This window comes from Gastrolobium bilobum, unplaced genomic scaffold (genome assembly GCF_033153095.1).
Source record: "Gastrolobium bilobum isolate Gb01-03AN ecotype WA unplaced genomic scaffold, APGP_CSIRO_Gbil_v1 utg3209, whole genome shotgun sequence".
Classification (NCBI taxonomy): Eukaryota; Viridiplantae; Streptophyta; class Magnoliopsida; order Fabales; family Fabaceae; genus Gastrolobium; species Gastrolobium bilobum.
The window spans coordinates 1-19431 of record NW_026899772.1 but is presented as its reverse complement, the minus strand read 5'-3'; the positions used below and the strand labels follow the sequence as shown (position 1 = coordinate 19431).

The window sequence follows — 19431 nt, the reverse complement described above, 5'->3', positions numbered from 1 at the left end:
ACATAAAAAATAAGAGTATACCAAGTTAAATGTTATACAACAACGTACGAGGTGGAAAGCGACTATTATATGATTTTATATTGTATATGCGTAAGCATGTATGATAAATACTATAAAATTAAAGTGTTAGATAAATTTATATTGTTATAATGAAAGAGAATTCTATAAAATTTTAGTAATGAGGTTTTTATTTGCATAAAAATTAAGCAAAACCCAACATAAATTTGATTAATTAATCATTGTTGTTTTGGAAGCACATTAGATTCTTTATCTCGTTTTCTTCCTCTTCTTTATCTTGTGTCTTTCCAGAACTGCAACGTGGCGTTGTATTAGGCCTCAAGCACCACAGTTCCATTTCATGGGTTACTTTTATTAAAGTCTCAGCAATCATAATAATATATACTATTCATCATCTTCATCAACCACCACATGAACCTCTCAGACTAACTCAACAGAAATACTCATCACCCATCACTACATCACCACCAACGCCACAATCTCCTCTGTTATTGACATGTCATCACAGGGAAGTGCCTATTACCACCACCAACGCCGCCACCTAGATGCCACCAAGAAGAGAGAGCGACTCGTCAATCACATAGACCAAACCTCACCACTGCCACCTTCTTTGGTTCAGAAGCAAGCTATGTCTGAGTCAGGAGTGACACCCCTTCCATTACCCTTCCTCCCTGATGAGCTCGTTGTTGAGATTCTTTCAAGGCTCCCCGTGAGGTCTCTGCTAAAGTTCAGGTGTGTATGCAAGTCATGGATGTCACTGATATCTGATCCTTACTTCATCAAAAAGCATCTTCACTTCTCATCTCAGAGCACCCACTTCACCAACCATAAGATCATATTGAGTGACACAACCGCTGAGTTTCACCTCAAGTCTTGCTATGTGAGCTCTTTGTTCAATAACTCATCGATCATTTGTGAGGACCTTAACTACCCAGTTAAGAACAAGTACCGCCATGATGGGATTGTTGGCTCTTGTAATGGGTTGCTTTGTTTTGCCATAAAAGGAGACTGTGTGCTTCTCTGGAATCCTTCCATTAGGCTCTCCAAGAAATCTCCACCTTTGGGTAATAATTGGAGGCCGGGGTGTTTCACTGTTTTTGGCCTTGGTTATGATCATGTCACTGAAGATTACAAGGTGGTGGCTGTGTTTTGCGATCCTAATGAGTTCTTCAGTGAATCTAAAGTGAAGGTTTATAGTATGGCCACCAATTCTTGGAGAAAGATTCAGGATTTCCCTCATGGTGTCTCACCCTACCAAAGTTCTGGGAAATTTGTCAGTGGTACTCTTAATTGGGCTGGTAATTACTCTGTTGGGTCAAGTTCTTTATGGGTTATTGTTTCTTTGGACCTGCAGAAGGAAACATATAGGGAAGTTCTGCCACCTGATTATGAAAAGGAAGAATGTTCCACCCCTTCTTTGGGTGTTTTACGGGGATGCCTATGCATGAATTATGATTACAAAAGAACCAATTTTGTTGTGTGGCTAATGAAGGACTATGGAGTCAGAGAGTCTTGGGTTAAGTTGGTGACCATTCCTTATTTGCCTAATCCTGAAGATTTTTCGTATTCAGGGCCATATTGCATTTCAGAGAACAGTGAAATCCTTTTGATGTTTGAGTTTGACTTGATTCTGTATGACCCAAGAAACCAATCATTTAAGTATCCTAGGATTGAGGGTGGGAAGGGTTGGTTTGATGCAGAGGTCTACTGTGAAACTCTGGTTTCACCAATGAAGCATCAAGGTTAATGTGCTGTGAAGTGTAAGAAAGAATAAACGGTGCAAAGTATTTTAATTCCTTACTGATTTTATCTCTGTTCATGTATTTTGACATGTGTAATATGTATATGCAGGTACAAACGTTGTTAAGCTCAGTTTTGTGTTGTTGTATTGGGTTATGTATCCATCAATGATGGAGAAAATTTGCATCTTCAACTATTTGTTTGTATATGGGAAGAATTTACTGTGAAGAGAAGTATAATGCTTTCTTGTATTGTGGAAAGAAGCATATATTTAATTACTCATCTTAATTCCGTTGCGTTTCTAAAAGAAGAATCAGGACTTTTCTCAAGTTTAAAAGAAGTAACGAACTACTTTTGAGGGGGGGGAAAGGGCACATACTGTTATTGAAGGATTAAAAAAAGGAAAACTTCTACATCTCTATTGGCTATATACCACATCCTATTCTATTGCCTATATAGCAAAGCACAATGCTATGCTTGCCTTTAGAAAAAAAAGCCGAGAAAGGAATAAGCCAAAGAGCTAAGGAACCGGATTCTCTAGCACAACACTGGAAACAGATTTGTGGCCTGCAGCATGCTAGCCTATGTATTTGTTTGGAGGTAAAAAAACACTAAAATAACTGCATTTTTTTGTATATAAACAATGTAATATACCAAAGAATTTTTCCAATTAGATCCTGCTTCATGGAAAGAGGTGTCTGCTCAAACTCACTCATTGCATGGACGACTTTTTCTTTTATAAGCTAAGTAATAAATGTACAGTTCCTGACAAGGACTTCTTGAGAGTGTGGATACTTGGAGGGAAATAAAATATAAATTAATTAGAAAACAACATGCTGAGTACTCAAATTGGAGCCCCAAATTTCCATTCCCGATAAGATTTTTTTTATGGCCAAAAGCTAATAGAAACAATTGTCCCATTAACCGCCTAGCGAAAGAAAACAGAGGGCGGAAGAAAACAACAGAAAGGAAGAGAATCCGGTGGTGGGTAGTGGGGATTATCTTTGGTTATTATTTATCCGATCACCGCTTTATGTCTAAATCAATCTACTTCTCAAAGACTAAAGAGACTTGCCATCACCTCGTGCATGAATCTATTGGTACGATGAGGATATAATAGCTGCTCTGGATTTCTATTATCCACTTGAGAGTTTTTCTATGGAATGTCAAGGAACTAACCAGTGATGCTCTCGGACAATTCGAAACCAGGTTCTCTACAGTTCTAGTTTTGACACAGGAATCTTGGTGCATTGCCTTGCCTAACTATAATATACTTTTTTGCATAGGATAAGGATCCCTTGGACCCCTCTTGCAAAAAAAAAGGAGAAAAATATAAGAGTAAAATTAATCAACTCTATGTAAACAACATGACCCTATAATAATTGCCATTATAATTGTTTTTGAATCTTACCACCCTCTCTTATTGATCGAACCATTTAACCTTGTTTTACAAGAAGTCAATAACGATAAAGAGAGGTTTCTATTAAGACCTATAATACATTATGATAGGGCCCAACTTGACAGAGCCAAATATGGCAAGATTTATATCAGACAGCAAGAGAGGAAGGTGGCCAAATACTGCTAATACTGCTGGACCCAATAATGATGCTGAGGGACGTGAAGATGGAACGGGTACCATGGAGGTCACTGGATTTGCTGATGCAAAATGGGAGATCTCAGGGCATCTCGAAGGACCCTGAAGCATTTACATTCTGTTAACTTTTTCTTTATTTTCTTCTGCACAATCTGAACTATAGCAGCACTATAGTATGTAACCAGATTTGTTTTAAGTGGAACCTTGTTGATTTTCCTGGAATGAGATTTAAATAGAGGAATTATTCAGAAAATTCTATTGTTACTGTTTGATTCCTATCACATTAGCATTTGGCAGTTACTGGAACCTCAAATAAACAATTAACAACTTACCCAAAAAAAGTCAGCCTTGAGAACTACTCGGATATAGAATACTTCAGTTTTTTCTACTACATAATATTTTAGGGTTTTATAATTCTCATTTAACATGAGAATTCAAATTTTCCTACACACCCTTCGATTTCCGTGCTGACATAAGTCCTACATATAATTTTTTCTAACACATGGGTCCCACATGCTTTTTATCTCTACAACATGAGAATGGAATTCTCATTTAACATAAGAAAATCAAACCCCAATATTTTATGAACAAAAAGGAGGAATTGCGTGGCATTGGGGCGTCGCCCAGTAGTCAATGCTTTGCACTGAGAATCCCCTACCCTGAGTCCTGAAGTACACCGGTTACCCTACCATTTCTCCAGATACCAAGGGCCTCCCTAGTACCACCAAAGGAGTGAAGGACTTTGCATTCTCCAGTGCAATCAAATAGTCATGGTTGAGCACACCAATGTTGGAAATCTGAAATTCCGGGGATGCCTGTGTTGCAAGAGGACTGCTAATATTTTAATTTGTAAAACAATTCTTAAGTGTGAGATGTATCGCTTTCTAAGGTCTATAATTTGTAGTCAATTACATGTTTGATCCCATAATACGAACACTCTAGCTATATCAGGTCTGAAGGATAAATGGTCATGGCTTTCAAACTCAGGAACAACCAGGAAACCTGTTTTCAAGCTCAATGATGGGAAAGACGGCACAAATGTAATAAGTATGAATTAACATATCGTACCCACTCAACACCCCCCTCCTCAGCTTCTCTGTCTACTCTCTCTCTCTCTCTCTCTCTCTCTCCTGGGTCTTTACTTTTACCAATTTTTTTAATAAACGAAGAAATTCATTAAGACTAAGGGAAGATGATTGCAAAGAGGTAGGAGGACAGGGGATCCTCCCTAAAATAGATGATTACATTTACCTGTTTTGCCAGTGCCACCAGAAACAGCAGATGTTGCTCACTTGAAAACCATTCTGATTTTATTACCGTTAAAACAAGCAACATAAATGGCAGGTGCAGCTCAATTAAGATTAATTAAGGTGAAACCAACTTCAATCCTTATCATGAGTTCAGGGTCTCTGTTGTTAAAATAAATCCTACTTAAAAAACTCGTATGAACCACACCATATACGGAGTCAGCATAGTTCCTGTATCTGATCCATTCAATAATTACTTAAAAAGGTAGAAATACTAAGACGAATGAAAAATGTTAGTATTTGATTAGAAGAGCTAAAATACCACCATAAATAAACAGTTCAAGCTACAAAAATTAATCGTACAACTGTGTACAAGCTCACAGAACATAGAATCATTCACCTGTGCCAACATAGCTTCCTCCCACCCTCTCGCAAAATCTCATAGGCAAGTTTATACTTTTCAATAGATGTTGCACCAGCGTCAACGTATTTAGATGCAGTTTCTCTTAGACTCCATAGCATCAAATTTTTGAGTTCCTGAGAGCTACTCCATGATTCTATGTCAGGAAAAACACCTTCCTCAGCATTTCTAGTCCATCGGTGCAAGATGTAGCGAGAAGGAACTTCTCGTAATTCCAATATCTGGAAAAGCCTCAATGCATGTCTACAAAGAACACCTTCATATTCAAACATCTGACAACTACAACTAATACTGAGATTGGATGCACTAAATGTAACGACATGCTTCTCCACATCATTTCCACCCCTACGCACCAAATATCTGCTGAGCCCCCCTTCTGCATATATTTTAAACCCAAGATAACTATAGCACTGCAAAAGCTCTTTTTGAAATACTTTGAATACTGCAAGAGTGTAAAGCCTTCTACATTGCTCTTCTACTGGTTCTTTTGTTTGCAAATAGGGTTGAAAATTAGAAGTATTGAAATCCTCTTTCCTTTCTTGCTCACGGCGTCGCTCAAGACCTCTTTCATAGCGTGAAATGAACTCCATGAGAGGCGTTTGGGCATTTAAAAGTGCACCAAAGAATGAATCCAAACTTTCATTCATGGGAATGCCAGCAAAAAATGTGCCCTTTAAATATAATGGAGCCCAGGATGCACGCTTCTCATACATTTCTTTTAGCCAAGCATTGTCCTTCAATCCATATTTGTTGAGTAGGGCATTCCATGTGGTGTCAAATTCATCAACTGTCTGACTCTGGTAAACACACTTTTCGTAATCTGTTGTAAACCCACTACCCATCATACCCATGTTTTCTTGTTCCTTTGCCTTAATTTGCCACAATGAAAAGCGATGATGGGTTACTGGAAAGACTTTTGCTATTGCCCTCTGGATTGCAATGTCTTGATCAGCTATTACTGATAGAGGCTGCCGGCCAGACATTGCCCTCAGCCATGTCTGAAACAACCAAGTGAAAGACTCTTCAGATTCATCAGCAATTAGAGCACATCCAAGAAGAACAGGTTGCTTGTGATGGTTAACTCCAACAAAAGTAGCAAATGGTACCAAATAGATACTTTTTCGGTATGATGTGTCTATAACAAGGACATCACCAAACTGACTACATGAATATCTAGATCTGCCATCAGCCCAAAATATGCTCATGCAATTACTATTATCAACTTCCACAGCATAAAAGAATCCAGTATCTTCTGCTTGTCTTGATTGAAAATACTCTAAAAGCACACTGTACCAATCACTTTTAATGTGATTTTGTCTAACTCCTCTAGGGACAGGGTAGTTATCTATCCTAAATAAGTCACCATTTACCAGTCCAGTATCTACCTCCTCAGTCAAAATGTTAGAAGCAGGAAGACTTTTTGCCCTACCTTCCTTTTCAGAGTCCAGATCATGATTATGATCTTTTTGGAGACGGTCCACTACCCACTTTCCCGATGGTTGTCTCTTAATCCTCAAATATGCCCCACAACCAACTCTTGAAGGGCGCTGGAACCCCTCTTTTGAGCACACAAAACGGCGTGATGTGATCAACCCATCATTCTTAGAACGAAACAATTGACCAATTCGAATTGCAAAACCCAAATATGCTGCATATGCATGATAAAATTGGTATGCTTCATTGGGCGAACTGAACTCTTGACCGACAAATGGTTCAATCATGGACTGTCCTTCAAGTTCTTCCTTTCTCAGGCGCTTGAAATTAATAATGCCAACAGGACAAGAGAGTTCATCATTGTCTTCTTTGAGCAATTTCTTCCTTGGCCTGCGAGGCACTTCAGTAAGAGAATTGATAGCTGTAGCACCCTTCTGTTGCAATGTTGGAGTGCAATTTTCACTTTCGATTTCAAGATTGTGATTGTGGTCCTCATGAAAATGATCAACAACCCACTTTCCAGAACCATTTATTTGCACCCTTATGAATGCTGGACAGCCTGTTCTTGAACTGAGCTGATATCCCTCCTTCGAGCACACAAATCTTCGCGAAGAGACTGACCCATCAGTTCTTGATCGATAAAGCTGACCAATCCGAACTTTAAATCCCGTCCGATTTGCATATGATGTGTAAAACTTAAGTGCATCATCTGATGAATCAAATTCTAACCCTATGTATGGTTCACAAGAAAAATCTATTTCCTCCTCCACACTGGCATTATTCATTGCCAATTCAGTACCAACAGGATGCTCCTTCAAAATCATGGTCCCAAATTCTTATCCATTAAATCTAAGTAGTATGGACAAAGGAAGAATGTCCTATATAACTTTAGACGAAAACTGCAGGTATTTCAAACTCTTCAAAGTTTTCCGAAAGTGATATATTAAATTTTCTTTTCAGCCACCCTTCCTCCTTCAAGGCAAGCAAAAGCACACTTTATACGCTAAGGCGAAGGCATCTATTCCTGCAATAGGTGAAAGATACATACTGGCATAAGTAAGATACAAACTGCAACAAAGCTATGACCTTGCTTGAAAATTTAATAAACCCTATCTTAATTCTTAACGCACGTTTATCCCATTTTCTCAGTGGCCATACAATTTAATCAGAAAATATCATAATCTCGGGGGGAAATTACCACGAAGTAATTAAGTTTAGAATTAAAAAAAAAAAAATGAAGGCAATTCAATGAAGCAATTGAAAAAATAGAGAGATTAGGAGTAATTAAACAAAACAATAATTTTGTGCAAAATTGAAGTTTTGAGCGAAAGCATAAAATAACAACGAAAGTCAACGCAGCAGGAAATGGATCAATAGTTAGAGTTTCAGATATAAAACTTACCTTGAAGCATTGATGAATTGGACGGAAGAGATAGAAAAAAAAATGAAATTCGAATGGGAGAAAGAGAAAGAGTAGAATAGGGTTTCGAAAAGAACAAACGTGGGGTATTACAATTAACAGGTAAAAGCGTTGTAAGGAATTTAGGACGAGATGAGAAAACGGTAATCGTATTCCCGTTTCTTCTTCAGCTTTTTTGGAATTGGCGGTGTAGGATTCGGATATACATACGATCCGGATCCGGATCCAGATACGGATGCTTATCCAAAACCCGTGCCCAATACAGCCCACTAGACTCCAATTACGTGGAAAATAGTGGGTTAAAGCCTTTGTTCATTAGCCCACTTTGTGACCTGACTTTTTAACTCTCCACGGCCCAATGGGCCCTTGATTAATTAGATTAAGGTGGGCTTATCCAATATCAATAGTTCAACTTCAACACCCACTCGCGACTCACGAATGTGCTTCCAGTTCTAGTTTTGGGTTGTGAACAAGGTTGTCGATTCTGCTTCCAGTTTTTCAGCTTCAGGTTCTGCTTCTTCGTGGTCCTCTGATCTGGTGCTCGCTCTTCACTCTGCTAAGCTATTGCTTTCGGTGGCTGGGAACTTCTGTTCCAATTGCTCTTCTGTGAGTTTCTCCATCTAACGCTCGTCCTTTTCATTCTCCTGTTCTTTGTGTTTCCGAATCCAAGCTTCTGTGCATTGTGTTTGGTTGCTGTTTGCTGAGTGCTGCTATTGATGTGCACTCTTCTTTTGACTTACTTGGCTTATATATTAGGGGTAATCTGATAGGCATTGTTAAGATGCCAAGTTCGTGAGCATGACAAATGTTTGTTTAAATGCTTACATGATTACAATCTCAGACCCACATTTCTTTCTGTTTTGTGATACAATGTTCCCTTTAGATTGTATGCATCAGCAGTAATGTCTTTATTGAATTGAATTTGAATTTTAACAAATATGCATCGCTTATGCTTGTGTTGCAGGGTTGTTGAAATTGTATTTTGTATACTCTTCATTTGGCTTGAGAAAATCCAAGATATATGATTTGGTCTTCATCAATTTTTTCTATGCTTTTGTCAAATTATACATTTTATCAAACTGTTTAGAGAGTTGAAAAATGTCTTTTGTAAGACATCTTCCTAAGAAAGCAGATTTTGGATTTTCTTTATTGCAGAATATTAAACTTTTGTGTCTTGGAAGTATAACTTTTATTTCATCATCTACTTTGTAAAATTCACCAAATATTATATCAATTTCATTGTTCGTGAGAATAATTTAATCTAGTTTTACATTAAATACTCTCTTTCAATATGCTATTTGAAATGTGAATTCCATTGTCTTCGTGTTCCTCTTGATGTTGAACATTCTGGTATGATTTTATTTGAACTATTGACATATCATCGGCATGTATGAGCTGAATGATCTATAAGAGCTCACTGTATTTTAATGCAATTTGGTTATTGAATTGTATTTTGGGAACAGCTTTTTTTGTTATTGAATTTTAGTGCAGTAAAATTCAACATAGCTTTCGATTCAAATGTGTACATTAGGATAAGAAACTGACAACCGTGAAATTCATGAAACTGGGATCTCGTCCAGATACCTTCTACACTGCAGAGGCAGTGAGGCAAGACTTTAACTATTCAAATTGATCCTTTCTTCTTTAGATGATATGCATCTTGTTCTGGTCAGTAACAGGAGTATCTTTTCTTTGTATGCTGGTCAGTCTCTTCTGAAGTTTAAGTGACCTCATAATTCAAGGACCATAAAATGACTTTAATTGGAGACATAGATCCAGTTCTTGTGGTGGGAAAGTTGAGGAAATTGTGTCATTCTGAAATACTTTCAGTTGGGTATGCTCTTTTATAATTACTGGTTACATATTTCTGGTAGTGTTTTTAGTATTATTATTATTATTCATTGATTGGTTTTTCTTTGTCTGAACGATTCAGGAACCACTGAATCCCATGAGCTGACAATGGTGAGAGGAACTCCTTCGTATGCTTTCGTAACCTTCCTCCTCCGAAGTCGTGCTTTCTCTAGCCAAAACCGTAGGGGCAGTACCCAATTTCGAAACCTCATTGCAGAAAGCGAACAAGGGTGTTGTCACACCAAAGACCCAGATGCTAAAGATCGCAACTTTACGCGTATTGCTAAAGAAATTTGCGGAATTACTCGAACAAAGCCTCGTTGGGAGAACACCCTTCTTTCCCAATACCCATCTTTCAATTTTGCTGACCCTTCTTTCTTCCTCCTTTATCTGAACCACCAGAACAATGCCTTCCTCTCCCTTCGTTTCTTTCACTGGCTGTGCTCTCATTGTGATTTCTTGCCTGATCAATCTTCCTGCACTGCACTCTTCGATTTGCTTGTGGATGCTGGGGCATGCAAAGCAGCAAAATCCTTGCTTGATTGCTCAGGTTTTACTCCCGAGCCTGCCTCTTTGGAGTGTTACATTCAGCATCTCTGCAGTGATGGAATGGTTGAGGATGCACTTGATGTGTTTGTTATGTTGAGAAAGGTTGGGTTTTCTCCATCAGTGACAACTTGGAAAGCATCTTTGTTGGGTTGTTTGAAGGTTGGTAGGACTGATCTGGTTTGGACATTGTATGAGCAGATGACGGAATCTGGTGTTGTAGCTAGCATTGATGTTGAAACTGTTGGATATCTGATAAAGGCATTCTGTGCAGAAAATAACTTTGTCAAAGGGTATGAACTTCTTGGACAGGTTCTGGAAAATGGTTTGTGTCCTGATAAAACTGTTTTCAACGTGCTTATAACTGGGTTCTGTAAGGAGGGACAATATGCTAGAGTATCTGAGATCCTTCATATTATGATTGCAAAAAAATGTAATCCTGATATCTTTACTTATCAGGAAATCATAAATAGACTTTTGAAGAAGAAGAATTCTGAGGGTTTCCGGGTTTTTAATGATCTCAAGGATAGAGGGTATTTCCCAGACAGGGTCATGTACACAACAGTAATCAAAGGTAATTGTGAGATGGGACGGCTTGGTGAGGCCAGGAAGCTATGGTTTGAGATGATTCAAAAAGGATTTCTGCCCAATGATTACACCTATAATGCAATGATACATGGGTATTGTAAGATGGGTGATTTTGTTAAGGCATGGAAGCTCTATAAGGATATGTGTGGTAGAGGTTATATTGAACCCACAGTTAGCTACTGCACAATGATTTCAGGTTTGTGTTTGCATGGAAAGACAGTTGAAGCTATGAGCTTGTTTAAAGAAATGTCTCATAAGGGTGTTGTCCCTGATTTGGTCACATACAACTCTCTAATTAAAGGCCTGTGCAAGGAATGGAATCTAGTTAAGGCTACGAAACTCTTTAATAAACTTCTGGCACAGGGTTTAGAGCCATCAGCTTTCTCTTTTACTCCTCTTATAAAAGGACTTTGTAAAGTCGGAGACACCCAGGGTGCAATAAGGTTGTGGAAAGATATGCATGATAGGCATTTGGAACCAATGGCCATTACACATGATCATATAATAGTTGGATTATGTAAAGAAGGAAATTCTGCTCAAGGAATGGAATGGTTGCTAAACATGCTGAGTTTGAAGCTGAAACCCCAGAGGCAGACTTTTGAGTACCTGATTAACAGTTTGTCGCAAGAAGATAAGTTAGATGATATTATGGTTGTTTTAGATTTAATGTTTAGACTAGGATATACACTCGAAGAAAGCATAATCCATTCTTTGGTGAGTAAATTTAGCAAGGAGAATTTCCATCTTCCTAACTTATGTTTGGTGAAGATCTTAGAAAGAAATTGATATAACTGATTGTGTTGTTTGTATCTTCCACATAATAATATCTGTGACCAATAAAATGAAGAAGAATTTTTTGAGTTTCTTATGTAATCGTGAGACTATAATCATCTTGAAGCTCCCCATTGTACATCTTGAAGTTTAAACATGTGAGCTTCTACGTAAAATACCTCACAATTTCGTTAATATGGGCAATTGTATTTTCAATTTGGATTTCTAAATTTGTGGTCTTTTTATAGTTAAAGAAGTTATTTGCATCGTATTGAAAGTTTGTGCAGCTATTTGCCTAAGGGCCAAAGTTGAGGGGAGTTATTTGCATTCTGGCCCTTTCATGTATTCCTCTTTTGTGTGTTTCCTTTGCTTCTAAGAAGGTTTCTGATTATCCCGCCTTTACTTTTGTTCTTTCTAAATAATTCTTTTGTAAAAAACTATTGACCCATATATGAGTACCATGCCAAACGTTTGATTTACACAATTTGTTTGACATTCCTTCCTTTCTTCAAATAAAAGTAATTTTGCAAATACTTTCTGCTTTGTTAGACATTACTTGTCCAATTTTGTCCTTACATGAGATACAATGAACTACATTATAGTAATTAATACTAAACTCCCATTAGTTAAGATTTCATTATTTTTATATGAAGATGTTATTCTTGAGGAAATTATAAACTCTTATGTGTCCAACGCACTTATTCAGTGTGCTGAACAAAAAAAAAAAAACAGAAGAAAAAAAAGTAAGCCTTGGTTTCAGTTCTGTTCTGAGAACTGTCTTCAGGGCAAGAGCATCATTTCACTAAAAGGCAAGTGGTCCTTGTACACCTTATTATTTCTCATTTGTACGCATGCATCACCCTTAAACATGAGGAGTCATGCAACCTCACATCTCAGTGGTGGCTATAGGGTTGGAAAACGGTTATGACATAACATTTCCATGTCAGGGGAATCTTCTCCGTACCGTAAATATTATTTCACCTCTTCTTAGGAGTCATCTTTATCTCCATTGCTCTTCTTACTGAAACTTAGCAACAATCACCTTTCACCGGCCATAGTTGAGCCCAATCACCTCCCCCTAAATTTTCATCTTGTTTGAGACTTCAACGATAACCCTACTTGAGTTGCATTTCATATTGCCGCCTCATTAGTTAATGTTATATTAATCTACTTCAATGCTTTCTTGTTGTTCTGGATGCACACCTTAGGCCCATCAGATGGGTCTAATCTCTTAAAGCCCATATCTAGAACCTTCTAGAGGGCACCGATGACAAGCCATAGAGCTCACTACTGGAGCATTCTCCTTCCCTGCACAGCTGCCCCTGTACATTGACAGTGGGCAGTATGTCTTGTCTCAAGACAAGACATGGTTGGATGAGACAATTCATAGGAGAGACCAACGGTCTCCCCCATGAAAAAGAGGACTCTCCTCTCTAAATACCCCCCCTCTCACATGGAGGGGGGATCTTCTTCCCCACTCTCTACTATGTTGTTACTCTGCCCATTGGTAGAGTCATCTTGGCCACATACACCCCCCTTATGCACCATAGGAAGCTTCACTAGTGCTTTGGTCTCTACCATTGTCACTATGAGCACCCACTATATCAACATACTTCACCCTCCATAGGATACATTTTATGTACCACTATCGGTACATTAGCGCCGTTTGTGGGAACGGTGGACTCCGATTCCCTCTTCTCTACTATGAGCTATTGAAAGACAATTCCTCCGCAGTTCTTACATTGAATTAGAAGAGCACGAAGAACCAGAAATAAAAAAAAGAGCTTGAAGATCAAAAAAAGGAACACCAGAACCAGAGACAACCGAATCAGAATACAAGACACCAGAACTGAAAGAACACTAGAAAATCAGAGTAGAATCAACTAGAAAATGAAGAACCAGAACAAAAGATGTCAAAACCTAGATCTAGAAGAAAAGAATACAAGAACCAAATATTCAGAGCCACCATGTGGAGAACAAGCTCACCTCCAAGCACCAATACTTCCCTCTTACCGTCCTTCGAGCACCAGATGTCAAAAATCATAGCGTTAAAGAAACAACAGACTCTACATTTTACATGATTATAGAAGAAAAACTAAGGAGACTGCCCAACATATGGAGAAACCAAATCGAGTCACGCCAAAGTAAACCGCCCCATTACCGGTCACTAATAAATCAGTCACCCCATTATCGGATCCAGAACAGAGACCGCCCAACATATAGAGAAACCAAATCAAGTCACGCCAAAGTAAACCGCCCCATTACCGGTCACCAATAAATCAGTCACCCCATTATCAGATCTAGAATAGAGACCGCCCAACATATGGAGAACCCAAATCGAGTCACACCAAAGTAAACCGTCCCATTACCAGTCACCAATAAACTGGTCGCCCCATTACCTGTAACCAACGAACCGGTTGCCCTATTACCGATCACCAACAAACTGGTCGCCCTATTATCGATCACCAACAAACTGGTCTCCTCGTTACCAGTCACCAACAAACTGATCGCCCCATTGAGGATAGTATACTGAATTCGTAGTACATAGTGTAGTTTGTAAGAATTTATAAACAAAAAGTTTGTAAATATAACTCATCCCGTAAATTTAAATCTGTTTTTCTAGTCTTCCAGTTAAGGGTGTAAATGAGCTATGGTCTGAGCCAAGTTTTAGCTTAAATGAGCCAAGCCTATAAAAAATATTTTGAGTTTGACTTGACCCATTAGCCTTATACAAGCTAAATTCTAGGCTTGACTTGTTTATGAAAAATTAAAGACTTGGCTTGAGTTTGGCTTAGCTCATTTATAATTATAAAATGTATTTTTTTCAAAATCACATACATCCAAATGTTGACACTATAAATGCATCAAATCATGTATTCCTTCGTTTGAGAAAAAATAATCATAGAATTCACTCAGTTCATATATAATTACATCTTTCGTGCTATCTATCCGGAACAAAAAAAAAATTCAATACATTCAATTATCTCATTAGAGATTTGATTTATGAGCTAGTTTGGAACCAATTTAAGATACATTAAAGCTGAGACTTCATGACCAATGGAGGAAAGAAGAGACCAATAGTCAGAGTGTATTTGTGAAACTGTGATCGTGATAGAATGCAAGTAGACAACCCTAAATAGGGTTAAAAAAGTTAGGTTAACGATTCACTAACATAAAAATATATTATTTATTATAATAATATATCAGGTCAGCTGATAGATTTTCAAGCCAAGTATTATTAAATTAGACATAGACTTATTTACTAAACAAACTTTATTTTTTAAGTTTTAGCCCAATATATTTGTGGGTTTTATTAATCTCATGTTAAAAAAGATAGTTATCTCATGTTATAAAGACAAATTAGTAGGCTCCACCACCTGGAAAAAAAAAAAAAAAAAGATGGCACAGTTATCAAAGGGTATGTAGGAGAAAAAACTTATGTCATGTGAGATAAAAATAGTTTTTTCCTATATTTATTAATCAAGTGAGGCCAAATCAAACTTAAAAGAAACCAAATTTTAGACTTCCAATAAATTGGCTTGTTTATACCCCTGCTACCTTTTTTTTTTGGACATTACAGGGAATCGAACCGCACACCTAATACACACTGCTACCTTTACCATTACTAGTGAATTACCCGTACCGATGCACGGGAAAAAAAATTGGTTTGTTTGGCATGGTGGGTCGGCCCTCCGGGCCGAACTCATTTTGTTAGTATTTCAAAGGTCCCAAACAGTCATTTTTTAAATAACAAAACAGTCATTCATTGTTACATTAAAAATAGGAAAGAAAATAGGATAATAAAGGTCATATCTTTGAAGATAGATAAGGAAAAGAGACGCGAATAAATAGTCATTTTTTTTGTCTTTACCTGTACATACAACGAAGTTATATCTTTGAATAAAGAACCCAATATACTATAGCAGTCTTTGAAATACTTCCTTGTAAACTATATTAAGGGTATTATTCGTAACGCAGCCATTTTCATCAAGTATCAATATCTTCAATCCATGCTTACTATTTACTCTAGACAATGCCACATATAATTGCCCATGAGTGAAGACAGGCTTAGGGAGATAAATTGCAACATGTGAAAGTGATTGTCCTTGACTCTTGTTGATAGTCATGGCAAACGATACAATCAGGGGGAATTGTCTTCTTTGGAAATTTACAGGAAATGTATGACTCGATGGGCTCATCGTCATTCTAGGGATTAACACAGTTTCCCCTATATTGCTTCCTGTAAGTACAATGGCCTCAACAACATGATTCCCTAATTTTGTAATAAGCAATCTCGTGCCATTGCATAAACCTCTCGACTGATCAATATTTCTTAATAGCATTACTGGAACTTTAACTTTCAAGATTAATTTATTATCAGGAATCCCTGAGCATGATAATGTATTTAAGATCTCAAGGGTGATTTCATCATCCTCAACAGAGGAAGTCCCACCTTGCTTAAGAATTTTAGCCGAACTCAAAAAAGTCCTTTCTTCACCAGGAATCATAGACATTAGGTGCTCGTTTAGCATAGCAACATCGGACAATTTAGGAGTTAGAATAGCACGTTCTTTAAAGAAGGTCTGATCCAAAATATTATCCAAGAGATTCGGATAAACAAAATTAACCATATCCGACAGCGGATCTTCCGATTCTCTAATCAACAATTCATCTGGAATTGTTATAATAGATTCTCCATCAACATAATCTCCAAGATTACCATCCCCAACTTTAAGTAGCCACTCAGAAAATTCTTTTATTTCCTCTAAATTGTGAGCGCTACTTCCAGAATTAAGACGCATGTTCTTGGTCAAAGTTAATAAATGACAATGGGATCATAGATGAGAAGAATTGATGGTTGCATGAACTATATCTTGTCTGCTTCCATGAGGAATGACAGGTAATATTTGCCGAAAGTCACCTCCTAGAACAACAACTTTTCCACCAAATGGCATATCAACACAGCTTGTATCAGAAATTCTAAGAACATCTCTCAGTGTCATATCCAGAGCCTCAAAGCAAAATCTATGTACCATTGGAGCTTCATCCCAAATGATTAACTTTGTTTTTGACAGCAACTCAGCTGTAGTAGATTTCAGCTTTATATTACACGTTGAATCTTCATTGATTTGAATAGGAATACGAAATCTAGAATGCGTTGTTCGTCCTCCAAGAAGCAGAAGGGAAGCAATTCCGCTAGAAGCAACATTAAGTACGATTCCAGCTTTTGATCTAATAGATGCTGAAAGAGTATTCCAAATAAATGTTTTTCCTGTACCACTGAACCCGTAGAGGAAAAATAACCCTCCATTACCTGCCGTAACTGCTGAAACAATTTTATCATAAACAGCTTTCTGCTCATCAGTGAGGGAATTAATTAGTCTTTTATGCTCCTCTTCCAAAGCAAATATGTCATACATTAATTCATCCAACACTAATCGATTTTGCATATCAAGCAAAGTTTCACTATTGATGCGTGGCATTGACGGATAATCAGAGAGGCATTTCCCATTGCTCTGCAGTACCTTATCAATTTCTTCAAGAGTTATGTTTTTTATAGACTCTTCTGTAAGAATTGCATCTGACAAAGCATAAAATTCAAAGGAAAAAAAATTAAAAAATTAACAAAGATAAAGTAATCAAAGAAAGAAAAGAGAGCGAAATAAGTACTAAAGCATCATTTGCTGAATGCGGGCAAAAAAAAACAAAATAAGCACTAAAGCAACATTTGCTGAATACGGGCAAAAAAAGCTAATAAGTACTAAGGCAGCATATGCTGATTTCGGTTAAACAAAAAAAAAATTGTATGAAATATTATTATAACCCGTACCTTAACGTCCTATTCTTTTCGTAGATCCCCAGGAACTTGCCTCCTTAATTGCATCAATGTACTCATTGTCATCAACCAGAAGTCCTAAAGAATAGCACGCATCCTTAAATGTAGGAAAAACCACGCCATTGATCGTTCTAAGATCTTCATAACTGGTGCAACCTCTTTGAAAATTAAGCAAGGTGCGAAGATATGAATCTTCTCCATTATTGGCAGAAAAACGATTTATCCTTCCAATGGAAAATCCTTTTTTTCTCGGATTCCATTCATGCGTTTTTTCTTTGAAAACAAATTCAGTCGGGTACTCTCCATAAGTTAGATGCCTACCTTCTGGATATTTTTTATTTGCATCCATCCAAGACTCAAAAATTGACAGTCTAGACTCCGCCCTTGTCTTTACATCATACAACGAATCATTATCACTGAAAATAATGTTCTTTTCATTAGGCAAGTGAAATGGCAATCTCTGAACAGGGGATATCTCGAATGAATGTCAAATCCAAATATTCTCCAAGCTGCTTCACATGCGGAGACATACCTATCATAAATAAATAAATCGGTGAACATTTAAGTTAATAATTTCTCAAAAAAATTGTGCCAATTTTGTAGGAAAGCAAAACACAATGGAGATTATTTTTAGTACCTGCAGTCATAAAACATTTTTATTTCATCGTCCGAATGATTTATGGCAGCTGTCACTCTGTCATTCCCTTTGTGGATGTATTTAAAAAGATATTTAATGGCACTTCTCTGCAAGTATATTCAACGTTGATATGAGTCTGGTACTTTAAAAGAAGGTGTGCATTATAGAGCACAACATAACAATTATCAAGTTCAACACCATTTTTGTTCACAACTCTCCCATCATTTCTTCTCTTATAATGAGGAAATCCATCATCGTCAATAAAAGTACGAGAGCAGAAGTTTTTTGGAAATTTTTTTGAACACCGTCCGTCCTTCATGCAAGGAGATTTGTAATTTTCAGGACCACATGGACCATGTATCATGTAACTCGTGACAGCCATAAACAGCGTAGGATTCATTTCCTTGTCAGGTATCTCGGCTGAAATCAATTTATCAATATCAAGAGCACTTTCAGCTTTGCTTGAAGGGTTCAAGAATAGAAGAATATGAGCATGAGGTAGTCCGCGCTTTTGGAATTCGATTGTACAAACATCTGTTACATTCAAAGAATATAACATAAGTAATAATAAGAATACAACAACGTTATAGAAAGATTCAATGCATGAGGTAAATTTTTTTGTATAAAATCCAGTTAACAAAAAGAGTATCAAGTTTATAATATACTTACATGCAATGAATCTGCCAAGAATATTTTCCTTTTTTAAATCATGTAGCAACTGGTCCAATTTGAACTTGAAGACTCTGCATAGAATATCAGGCCGATCTTCAGGGTTCAGCTGTCTGGCCCTAACAAATCATGTAATTTCTGGCCACTTAGGATTGCAGGTAATTGTTATAAAAAGATGAGGATATCCAGCCCAACGGCAAATTCCGAAAGCATCTTTACAATTTTCAGCCATATATCTAGGTCCGCCTGTGAATGAAGAAGGTATAATGATACGTTTTCCAGTGCTCAGTGTTGCATCTTCACCGCTATCTAATGAATGTTTTATATTTTTGTACAACTCAGCTCTCAGATGACTCTGGTTATATCGAATGAAATTAAGTCGTTCAAACTCAATCATAGTGTATGCATCAACCAGAAATTGTTGGAAAAGTTTCCTTGATCGATGTAGAATTTCTGATTCTCCAGATTGCATCTGAAGTCTAAACGAAAAAAATTCCTTCATGCTGATCATGGCTCTTGCATTTTTCCTACCACTGGATACAGTACGCTGGACATCATCACGATAACCGTCTTCACCGTATGGAAATAACAATGGATACTGCAAGCCAAGATATAATGGATGCTTCACATCGATGCGCTGCTATACTCTATCTTGTGTT

General features: G+C 37.4%; 5 protein-coding genes across 7 annotated transcripts; 2 read left to right on the top strand and 3 right to left on the bottom strand.

The window, feature by feature from the left end:
- Positions 1 to 417: 417 nt before the first annotated feature.
- LOC133293350 (F-box/kelch-repeat protein At3g23880-like) lies at positions 418 to 2430 on the top strand. The gene is made up of 2 exons (XM_061491905.1): positions 418 to 1778; positions 1870 to 2430. Exon 1 carries the CDS (start codon positions 515 to 517, stop codon positions 1763 to 1765), a length of 1251 nt encoding a protein of 416 aa, XP_061347889.1. The 5' UTR covers positions 418 to 514; the 3' UTR covers positions 1766 to 1778; positions 1870 to 2430.
- A 2473-nt stretch (positions 2431 to 4903) lies between these two features.
- Positions 4904 to 8025, bottom strand: LOC133293357 (protein FAR1-RELATED SEQUENCE 7-like). Its single transcript, XM_061491918.1, has 2 exons — positions 7857 to 8025; positions 4904 to 7478 (listed from the first exon to the last, which is right to left on the bottom strand). Exon 2 carries the CDS (start codon positions 7276 to 7278, stop codon positions 4996 to 4998), a length of 2283 nt encoding a protein of 760 aa, XP_061347902.1. The 5' UTR covers positions 7279 to 7478; positions 7857 to 8025; the 3' UTR covers positions 4904 to 4995.
- Positions 8026 to 8343: 318 nt separating this feature from the next.
- LOC133293364 (pentatricopeptide repeat-containing protein At5g18950) lies at positions 8344 to 11779 on the top strand. 3 transcript variants are annotated; one of them, XM_061491929.1, is made up of 3 exons: positions 8351 to 8480; positions 9406 to 9708; positions 9808 to 11779. In XM_061491929.1, exon 3 carries the CDS (start codon positions 9834 to 9836, stop codon positions 11643 to 11645), a length of 1812 nt encoding a protein of 603 aa, XP_061347913.1. In that variant the 5' UTR covers positions 8351 to 8480; positions 9406 to 9708; positions 9808 to 9833; the 3' UTR covers positions 11646 to 11779. The 3 variants fall into 3 exon arrangements, with proteins under 3 accessions (XP_061347914.1, XP_061347913.1, XP_061347912.1); XM_061491930.1 differs by lacking the exon at positions 9406 to 9708 and having other exon boundaries at positions 8344 to 8480; XM_061491928.1 differs by lacking the exon at positions 8351 to 8480 and having other exon boundaries at positions 9217 to 9708.
- A 3768-nt stretch (positions 11780 to 15547) lies between these two features.
- Positions 15548 to 16432, bottom strand: LOC133293301 (uncharacterized). The gene has a single exon (XM_061491848.1). It carries the CDS (start codon positions 16430 to 16432, stop codon positions 15548 to 15550), a length of 885 nt encoding a protein of 294 aa, XP_061347832.1.
- A 33-nt stretch (positions 16433 to 16465) lies between these two features.
- LOC133293370 (uncharacterized) lies at positions 16466 to 19370 on the bottom strand (the record flags this gene model as incomplete). Its single annotated transcript, XM_061491940.1, has 4 exons — positions 16466 to 17211; positions 17497 to 17926; positions 18207 to 18637; positions 18992 to 19370. Coding segments are annotated over 4 exons (1986 nt in total), but the record flags the coding sequence as incomplete, so codon positions are not given.
- Positions 19371 to 19431: the final 61 nt, after the last annotated feature.